Genomic DNA, 11,150 nt, shown 5'->3' with positions numbered 1-11,150 from the left:
AAGAAATACAAAACAATATTTTAAAATTTTTATTTGATTGGTATAATGTGTATTTAAAAGTATACGCCCGTTACGGAGGCATAGCATTTTAAACGCGACATTTGAATTATTTACAATAAAACGGTTTGTGTTTAAAATGTATCATTGCAGGAGTCTAATTTATCAATTTTATTCCAAATATAGTCTTTTGATATTGTTTTGAGTACAAATTTAAAAGAATATAACACATCTCAAGATCGTTACATTCAGTTTAGAATCGTTACGGTACCATAGTTGCATTTTGGCGACGGCAGCATTTAAAGAAAATCATGGGAAAACAAGCGTCTCTGTCTCGAACTTCTTATGTAATTCTTAATCTATTATCAATACCGTATTGATTTTAGGCAAAAACTTGTTGGAAAACATAGAAATGGATTGTTTTTTTCACCAATCTCAAACTTTAATTGGTCAAGCGACAGCGCTTTTTTGCAGTTAATATAGCTTTTCAATTTAACACAAATGACAAAAGAGGAGCATCTACGCTACAAAATTAAAGTTAAGCTGCTGAGAACATCCCAGTGTACTTATTTAAATGTTTGTCACAAAGGATTAAGCTCGTCTGTACATTTTACTACGATTTTAAAAGTGGAGACAGGAATTATTAAAAAGTGCTTCAATTATAGGAGAATGGCTGACAGGTGTTTTGTTCTGAAACACCCTTAGGAAAAGGAAAGGCATTTAACTTGCAGTTATTTAGCATTGTTTTTCTGACCAGTTTTAACCATTTATTAAGCAGTTTTCCTTGACAAATGTGATTATGTAGAAAGCATTTAAAATGCAGTTAAAATGCATTTAAAATGCAGTTATTTAGCATTGAAAAAGCATTGAAATCAGCCGAAATATGTAAATGAGATGACATCATAAAACTGCCTCCAAATATGGAGATAGCATTTCCAACCATTTATATGACCTCATAAATAACTGCCAAAAAATTGTGTTTGCATTTTCAACCATTTATATGACATCATTAAAAAACTTTCAAAAAACTACTGAAGCCTTTATATGACCTCATAAATAACTGCAAAAAAACTTTCAAAAAACTGTTGCATTTATTTGAGCTAATATAATACTGTTAACAACTGTTCACATCTGAAAATAAATGTACATGTACATGGAATTTCTATTACATTGACACATATGTATGTACATAGATTTCTTACAAATCACCAAATCCCCTAACTTTTCATGAACTCAAAAGCATTGCCCTTTTAGTTTCATTAGGCAACCAGTTTGATTACTGTGTGGACTTAAAGTTTTGGACACTTTTTAATGTATTTAACATTAGAAATTGCTAAGACGAACAACAGACATATTGAACTGTCAAAAATCTCACAATAAGCCTCTGGATCTTTTGAACTTTGAGATTAAAGGCCATATATGCGTTTGTAATGAGCAAAAATGTTAAGTACAAAAATCTTATCCAATGACATTGTTATGAACAAAAAACGAAAAGAAATCATAGTATTTTCTCTTCTAAAATGGTCAAAATGTTGAAAAACACCACATAATTCTTGTAACGCCTACAAGACGTTACACCAAATAGTGCTTACATTTTAAAAGCATTAAAAGATTGGATAACTGAATGATGATTTTAAAAAAGTTATTTTATTTCTTCTTTGATGGTGATATCTTTTATATTCTAAAGGCCTAGCTGTCTAGTGTACATCATTTACGTTATATTGCAGACTATCAAATTTCCATAATCAAAGTACTGAAGGTACTAACGATACAGAAACGACTGGGGTTTATTAGTAAAAAACAATATACAAAGGCTAAATATTTTGACATTTGGTGTCAAGAGGTAAAACCCTTTCGATACAGAATTCTTAAGAAATACATGGGGCTTTAAAGTCTAGCTTAAACAAAACAAAAAAAACAAGATATACAAGAACTGTTAAAAGTGGACATAAGTGATTCATGCATATGTCAGCTATAAAGAATCGTTTTAAGTGTACATAATGAGAAAATGAGGGGACATAATTATTTTTGAACAATTGCCATAAATAAGATATCTATTCTCAATCTGATCCTCCAATATCAGAAATTTTATATTAATACATACTGATGTCTAATGCTGACTAGATTTTTAACTATAGAGCAACAGATAAATTTTAGAGCTAGTGTCTTTACTCCTATGTTTTTTGGAAAGAGTGAGTCACTTCTCAGACACAAAAAAAAAATAATTTTGTTTTACAATAATAATAATAATATGTAGGACTTCATAATGTCTTTTCATACATTTAACTTGTCTGTCAAACATGCTTTCTTTCATTTACAGTGAAAGTTCCTATTTTCGCGGTACTAAAACAGCTAACAGTAATTTTGAAATCAAAGTTATATACTATTGTATAGTATTTTGCAAAGCTTCCTTTTGAAAGAAAATTGAAGAAAAGAATGCTGTAGAAATTTTGTTTTGATTTGAAATTACGTTACCGCAAGCAGTATAATTTATAAAATACAACAGCTAGTGTCTGAGTTTCAACTCTGTCGCAGGCATTGTAAACTACAACCTTCACATTGTACAGACAAACTATCTGGCTCATGAGTTTTAAAAAAAAAAAGAGAAGACGACAGGGTTTGTTCATGTGATTTCTTTTGCTGCCTCTGGACGGCATGACTCAGTTTGAAAGTAAATTTACACCCCACACCGGTGAGTTGTACACATACAATATTGCTATGATGCACTACAAGGTATTAAGTGAATATTAGTGTGCATGAATTATATTTTCCTAAAAGCATTTAAATAAAACTTGTAAAAACTGCAGCTTCTGTCACAATCTTTTAGCTTAAAAAAATGGTTCAAGAAAATAACTTGTAAAAAATGGTAATGTAAGTATTGTTTAACATCACCATTTATTTTTAAATGTTGAAAAACTGGTAAAAAATGCTGGACACAAGTTTTTTAACAACAAGTTTTTACCAGTTTTTTAAGAACTGCTGTTTAAATGGAATCCTACAAATTAAGATGAAGGGCAAAAAATTGTAAAAAAGGCATTTATTTGAAAAAACTGCTAAATAACTGCAATATAACTACAAGTTAAATGCCTTTCCTTTTCCTAAGGGCAGATGTGTGTGTAAGCTAGTAAAATAACAAGCTCTCTTTGAAGGACTATATTGAATGTTGCAAAAAATCTTGAAAATTAAGAATGAACCTTGGGCCTAACAAAAAATATGTTTGTTTCCTGTGACATGGTTTTAAAAAATAGGGTAGGTAGGTGTCATTCGGTATTTCATTCACCACTTCCGTTTTCATTCGGAACACATGACGATTATAATCCGAAAAGTTGCGTTTGTCTGTTATCGGAATACCTCGCCTAATATGAAATTAGGCAAAGCCTATGAATGGGGAAGTCGTTAAAAAATTCCTTTCATTCTTTCCGTTTTAAAGGTGTCATCCGGTATTACATGCACCGCTTCCGTTTTCACTCGGAACACTGGACGATTATTATTTATCCGAAAAGTTAAGATTTGTTCCGTTATCGGAATACCCCACCTATTGAGTTACATTGTAAATGGCGGTGCCTAACTAGAACTGACACTGAAAATTTCATTGATAGGTATAGAATTCTATATATTTTTTAATAGTTTTTTTATTTGATTTTCTTTTAAATATACACATGTAGTCTATAGCCGGGTAAGCCGAAGCCCGGGTCGCTTTGTGGACCCGGCCTTTGACTTCCCCGTATGAATATGCGGTACAAAGTTTATTATGTTTTCCCCTCAAATAGTTTAGGGTCAGTGGTCAAAAAATAAGGTAGGTAGGGACACCGGAAACAAACAATTTTTTTTAGGCTTCATCCAAGTACAAATCACACAGAACTAGGTGATCAGTTGATAAGAAAGCAAGCATTGCTGATTCATAAAAACAGGACCTTTGACACATTTTTGCTAATTCTGTGGACTTAATTATGGACAAAAATGGTTACTATTTTATTTTTTTGCAGATGCACATAAAGCAATAATGATGTGATAAAGTGATAGACCTTGAGTATTGTTGGACTCTTTAAGATGACAGCCTACAAGTTTACATCACACAGGCAGCTGAGAGATGCTATCAACAGTGTAGAGAAAGTTCAAAAACAAAATATAGATGAGTATTCTTGGGGTCATCTCAATGAAAAGAATTTATTTCGACCTCCCATGCACCTAACACAGGGTGGTGGGAGAATATGGAAATCTTCAAAGAAAAAGAAATCAGTGGTTAAAGATTCAGACTTAGTTCCAGGGTTACCAACACCAAGGCAAAAGCAAAACAAAGAAAAGGGAAAAGAAATGAAAGATGTTCTGTATGAATTTAGTCTTGGAACTATGGCCAGTGTTCCTATGCCATCGCCAAATAGAATAGAAACACCTAGACGTGAAAAGATAAACAGTTTCCGAAAAGAAACCACTGATGTGAGCAGAGCTTCAGAAGATAGCCAGAAGTTAAGAATTGATTCTGGAAAGTCTATCTACTCTCAACTGGATGATGGTATTCTAGTTGAGGAGCTAGGAAATCAGGAACTTATGGTCAAATCACCTCGTGTGCAACAAAGCTATTTTCCTCCTGCAAGGTCAAGGCCATTTGATTCTGATTATGACATTATGGCAGATCTAACACAAACATTAGATGCTGAAGGTTATCTTGTACAGAAACATTCTTTTTTACCATCATTTACAAGTGGTGTAACAAAATCAGACCAGTTTAATAAACTAAGACAATTTGAGGATACAGTATTAAGGAAACAGGACTGTAGAGAAAGGAAAGTATTGTCAGGGGTTAAGGCAGTGGAGCACCTAGAAAAGAGACTTGAAGAGGTAACAATATTGTAATATTACCTTGCAAATAGAACCTTTGGTGTAATTTTCTATGTACATGTATTGAAATAATAAATATTTCATTTTGCTGTGGTTTTACATCACACCAACTATCCAAGGACATGACACCAGCTTTACTGGTGGAGGGTGAAGGACTTCAGGTGCCCTTTTTTTCTCAAGCACAGGTTGTAACCTAAGTAGAACCACCAACCTTCCTTAAGCTAGCTCTATAGCTTATTTGTATTAAAGAATCCAAAGTCCCCAATAGTATTTGCACACATAGATGTGAGGGGCAAATGACTTGAAGTCAGCAGCCTTAATGTTTTGACCATGGAGGCAACAATTAACTGAATATATATATTTTATTTACATTTTATGTTCATGTTTTAATGCATGATTTTTCTAATATGTTTAGGACCTGGAAGTGATGAATCTTGGAGGTATAGGACCAAACTTTCACAAGTTACAGGTGTTCAGTAATAACTTTGAGGACCTTATTGATGAAACACCAACATTTGGCTATATGTTAAAATGCATAAAGGTGATAAATCATTTTTTTAAAATGATAATGTATAAAATGATGTCATGTACATCAATTTAAGATAAAGATATACTTTTGAATACTTCACATTGTAGTCTCTTCTATTACTACTGCAAATTAAAATATTTTCAGCAGCTTTTAATTTAAGAAATAACTTTTTTCATTGGACTTAACTTGTAATTATTTGTTTCAACAAATATTTTGAAGCTGACTGTCATACTGAATTTGCATCTATTTTTATTTTTATTTTAGAAAAAGTTATTGACTTGCAGATCTATAAATTATTCATGCTATTATTTTAATTGGGACTGTTATGTTTGTTATTATGTAAACATTGATGTTTTTGTTGACAGTCGGAGTATGATAACTACATCACCAAGTTATTAGACAGTCAGACACCTCAACATAGTCGTCTGTTACGTGATCAGGTACAACAGATGTCTGCCCGCGGAACCTCTAGACCACAGGAACTCGGGGAGGCGAAGAAAAAAGTGGAAAATTTTGAAGAAGAGGCTAAAGAGCTCTTGGAAAAAAATCAAAAGTAAGTGCATGTGTACTGAAGGAATTTTAACAGTATATTATCTACATTGATTTCTCATATACATGTTATGTAACTTTATAAGTTAATTCAGCGAGCTAAGGTTTTAAATGTAGGTCTTCAGAGATAAACAGGATTTGCTTGTAAGAATAATTATTAAATCATGTTCAAATTGATTTTTAACTTTAAGTATAGATGCACTATGACTGAAGTACATATTATAGACTCTATATAGTTTACCCTTATATTGAAATACTTTTCAAACTTGATTTTGTAATTTCAGAATTGTTATGGAGGTCTTAACATAGATTATATTTGGTTACAAAAGTGTATAAAGTGATTGGCTTTTAAACACTTTATTCTTACCTTAGTTGGCTTTAATATTTACCATTTTATCTCCAGATTAAGGCAGCAAGTAAAAGAGGAGGAAGAATGGTTGGCCAATGTTCCAGAACCAGGTATGTTTTACACACATAAGTCATATATATTCACATAAAAATATCTAAATAAGCCTTTGCACATAATTATCCCAATAACAATGATAATTTATTGTTGTAAGAATGATGATGACGAAACAACAGGTGTAGTATATACAGGGGGTCTTTGACAAGAAATTAATTGCCACACAACTTCTTACCATCAAAACTGAAACCATACAATAATCTTTATGGGGTTTTTTTTTGCACACATATACCTATTTTTCAAACTTTCAACCTGTTTAAAGAGATAGAGATGGTGTTTGAATAAAATTATATGGTATGTTTGTACAGTTTCATTTTAACTTTCATGCTAGAATATAACTATCTAGTTTGTACTAAAACTTAGTGTTTAAATTAGTATAACTATATTATATTATAACAGAGCCACCATCACTACCAGTGGTCAGTATGTTTGTGGATGATTCTCCAGTAGAACTGGCTGAGGAGCTCGAGCACGGTAAAGCTCTGATTCTAGAAAAACTAGACGCCCTGAATGACCTTCGTAGAAAGCTGAGAAAGGAATATGTTCCACTGACGGTGTGCACTCATCTAGAACAGTGTATTAAAGAGACAGAGGTAGGCTTCTTTGTCCTTGTTATAAAACAGTTTAATTTTCTTTTTAATAAGTTTACAACCAATGCCAACCAAGCACTCTAATTTTTTTCCAACAAAAAATGGAACGATGATCATATTTTTACATAAAGGAAAGGCAACATACACATATCTATTCCACAAAGTTGTTGAATAGATAGTTATGAATTAATTGATTCCAGAGTGATTTTAACATACACATAAAAACTAGCAAAGTTTAAGTTAAAATGTAAGACATTAATTAGTATGTTTTGTGTTGCTTCAGAAGTTTGCATATCTTTGTTCATCTAATGTATGGATTTATTTGCTTGTTCAATTATATTCATAAACTTTTCCTGAAGTGTAATAATTTATACAAGTAACTGTTGAACTTAAAATTCATCTGATGAAAAAGAAAATGAGCAATTAGGATGACATTGAAGTTCATAGTCTCACAAGAATCAATTTTATACTTGGTTGTCAAAAGTATATGAAAACATCAGTTAGCAATTTGCAATTTAATTATAAAGACTTAATTGTCTTTAAAATCAGGACTAATTGATGACAAAAATTAAACATTTATTTATTTTGTGGACAGATTGAGGTACAGAAGTTGTTGAAACAGAATGAATATTTTGAGCGTAGTAACAATGAGATGGAGACAGAACTAAAAGATTCAATACAAGATGCTGATACTAGTGAGAGAGATGCTAGGTAACTATAACACTTGTTTATGAAACCTTTAACCTGCTGGGACCATAAGTGATTACAAAAGCCTTTGCCACCAGTATTGCCTGGGCCAGCCTGCAGATCCAGACAGTCTGACCAAGTTTTCTATTGTTGGTAGCTCAATTTTTTTTTTTTAATGAATTAAGTTCAAATGGACTGTTCCAGATTCAAAGCAGATATTGACTCATGACTGGCACTGATGTATGTTTGGTATAAATAAATATCAGTAAAGTGAAATGTTTATGAGAGAATGTTTGTCTTAAATTACCTTGTATGATTAATATTTGCATTGTTGTTGCTAAATACATAAAAATTTAAAGTTTTGTCATTTTTGTTACAGACGTATATGGAAGAAGGTGAACTCTCTACGAGGATTGCCTCGTGTCAACTTGACAAGAGAAGAAGGAGCGGTGGAGGATAGTGATGACGAAGAGGATGATGAGACAAAGTGGAACTGGTACATCTCATAAACATCACCATTATTGTTAGTACATCACCTTAATGTGAACAGTGTACTGTCAGTATATTAGTAAATAATGTAAACTGGTTCATATTGTGAACTTTAATATTACTGCTGCTGTTGTTGGCATAATAATTGTTATACTATGGAAGTGTTGTGATATATAAATAATGATCAGTGACATTATCTTGTTAAACTCTTGTTCTAATTATTATGGTTAAACTGTTGTTCTAATTATTATGGTTAAAATCTTGTTCTAATTATTGTGGTTAAAATTATCTACTGCTGAACTCTATCTGTGATAATGTATGGATTTTATATAGACTTTTAGTTGCTAGAATAGTTCCAAATACTTTCAGGTATTTTCAGTTGTTTTATATATAAAAAAAGATAAATTGTAATAAGTCACATTTGAACACTTCTTAAAGTTTATTTCTTTCTTATTGTACAAGACAGCAAAAAAAGATAATTACCATTACATGCTGATAAAATTGAACAAATAAAGTGTAATATGATACTACTGTGTGAACAATTCAGACCTTTTGAAGTGCAAATAACTAACTGTATTTAAAAAGCTTATTTTGTATATATTTTTGATATATTTTGTCAATGTTAAGACCTATACATGGCTACAAGAGTTTTACTGACCATGGAGTACGATTGTTAGATGTTTGTGTTATGTATACAATATTTCATTTAATAAAAAGCTAGTACACGTTGAAATGATTTTTATAATTTGTTAATAGTCAATTAAAGAATGGCACCAAACTTGTTTAATTTTATACTTGTAACGTTTGTATGAATTTGCATAATTTACTTTCAACAAACTTTGTTTACAAATGACTGTAAGCTTCTTGGTGTATTTAAGGCATCAATGAGAAGAAAAAACAACAAAACAGCTGTCCAAGGAGCAGTGAGCTCAACTTTCCTCAATGCTTGATAGTTTAAACTGAACAATAGCTACGAGATTATTTGAATATTTGAGGTCATGTTCACCTTTGACCTGATAATGGGTGTTGCAGGTTAACTCAACAATGTGCAGCTACAAACTCTCCATATGTTGTCCACTATCTAGTTTAATCAACTTAGCTTTTGTTCACATGATCACTTATAAATTTTCATTGCTTTTCAGCCATTTTCATAGCCATAGCAACCACATTTCCTCTAATGATAAGCTCAATATTGTCTTCTATGATCCTCATACAGAATATCATCCATCTAGCTTTTGTACTTTTTATTTGTTTGGGTCGTCAGACCAAACAAATAATGGTAGCGAAATTTCAGAGTCTAATGTTGTTAATTGCAAACGCCGAAAGTAGTCCACTTTTTTGAAGCGGTTACTTCCCTTTATATGTACACTAACACCAAAAATTCAGGGGAGATCACTGGGTAAAGATGGTCAAAGACAGGCAAATCAATTTTCAAGCAAAATAATTCCCGAATGGTCGAAGATTTCTAATATTGTTTTATTGTATTTTCTGATCAAAATTAAGTAAATACAAAGCGGACATTCAACCTCTGACACAAAAGTTCACAACAAACCTAACAACAAGTAGTTCTCAAAACAGCTTAAACTAGCGATTTAAAAGAAAGAAATATTTTTATTTTGTTACAAGTATCCAACAAATAACAACGCATTCAAAGTTTAAAAATAGCGTTGGCTAATAGAATTGTCAATAAATGCACAATCACAAATTACGCGGATGAATATGATTTTATCAATGAAAATACTATTTTTAGCGCTGTCGATTACCGAATACTACACAAACCGAGTAGTGGAATATATAGATTCTACATGTCGGACTGTTTGGGCACGAAGATTTTCGCTAAATTATTTACTTCAATTTTAAACAACAGGTTTATCCCTCGAAATTAATAAGGATAACAAACCCGAAATGCAAAAGTTCTAAATCTACAATGACCTGATGTTATTCAGATTGTATTTGTATAACTTCTCCGTGGAGCAGGGGTAACGCGTTCGCTTCATGAGTGAGAGGTCTGGAGTTCAAATCCAAGTAGAGGAAACTTTTTTTTTTTAATTCTTTTTTAAGTGTCTTTGTTAAGGAAGTAGCCATGATATGCAAGGATAACGTGTGACTGTCGTAAAAAAATGAACATAAATGATTTTTTGATGCATCTCTAGTTATGCAGAATTCCGTATGTATTAAACTCTGGTGCCTTGCAAAATGAATTATAATACATAAAAATAAACTTATACAGGAAAATGCATACAGATATACAGTACGATTAAGATTGCAAAGATCAGAAAATACCACAGAACTTGCATCCCTTTGATTCTTTATAAATATACATGCTTATAGTAAGCTCCAGGATTATTTACATCTGTGTTAAACAACAGTTAAAGTCGTTACAAGCCCTGATTTAGAATAATATGGTTTTCTTCAGGCCGTTCACATATAAATTCACCGTGGCTGAAGGGTTTTCGCTCTCGCCTATGAAGCGATAGGTCTGGAGTTCAAATCCTAGTAAAGGCAAACCATTTTTTTTTCAAATTGTTTAAGTCAAGTAAACATTGGATTGCATATCAGTGTTTCAATAAGTCTTATAGCCAATTTACTACAATTAAAACGCTGGAAAGCATTGGTGGCACTATACATATAATCTCACAACCTGCACCTTTCGTACATTCTGAGACCCAAACAAATTCAGCGCCTTCTGTGCTTTGATTGAGTTTTGGCATGATTCAGATCCACAGCATATAATAAATCTACTTGCTATAATCACAAGAAAGGTTCAAGTTAAGATAAATAGGCTCTGAAGAAATACAGTAATTTGAAGTTGCAGGTGCTTGAAATCGCAAGACATGGTAAACATTTAAGGGTATAGGGTTGACCTGGTACAAGGATTTAGTTTATCCACAGTGAGATTTGTTCAGTTCTTATTTTAGGCTTTCACCAATTCCATAACCATAGCATCCAAAATGAAAAATACTAAAGTAACATTCATTATCTCCATATGGTCCCAATCCATATACCA

The 11,150-nt window shown here is 32.1% G+C and overlaps 1 protein-coding gene across 1 annotated transcript; it reads left to right on the top strand.

Annotated features, from left to right (window-relative positions):
• Positions 1-3,974: 3,974 nt before the first annotated feature.
• Positions 3,975-8,870, top strand: LOC132722493 (uncharacterized). Its single transcript, XM_060707002.1, has 7 exons — positions 3,975-4,836; positions 5,252-5,377; positions 5,731-5,918; positions 6,318-6,373; positions 6,777-6,970; positions 7,563-7,678; positions 8,034-8,870. Exons 1-7 carry the CDS (start codon positions 4,048-4,050, stop codon positions 8,161-8,163), a joined length of 1,599 nt encoding a protein of 532 aa, XP_060562985.1. The 5' UTR covers positions 3,975-4,047; the 3' UTR covers positions 8,164-8,870.
• Positions 8,871-11,150: the final 2,280 nt, after the last annotated feature.

Source organism: Ruditapes philippinarum, unplaced genomic scaffold (assembly GCF_026571515.1).
Source record: "Ruditapes philippinarum isolate M1 unplaced genomic scaffold, ASM2657151v2 ctg18181_1_1_1_1, whole genome shotgun sequence".
NCBI classification, from domain to species: domain Eukaryota; kingdom Metazoa; phylum Mollusca; class Bivalvia; order Venerida; family Veneridae; genus Ruditapes; species Ruditapes philippinarum.
The sequence above is the reverse complement of the archived record's forward strand: the minus strand, read 5'-3'. Positions and strand labels throughout refer to the sequence as shown.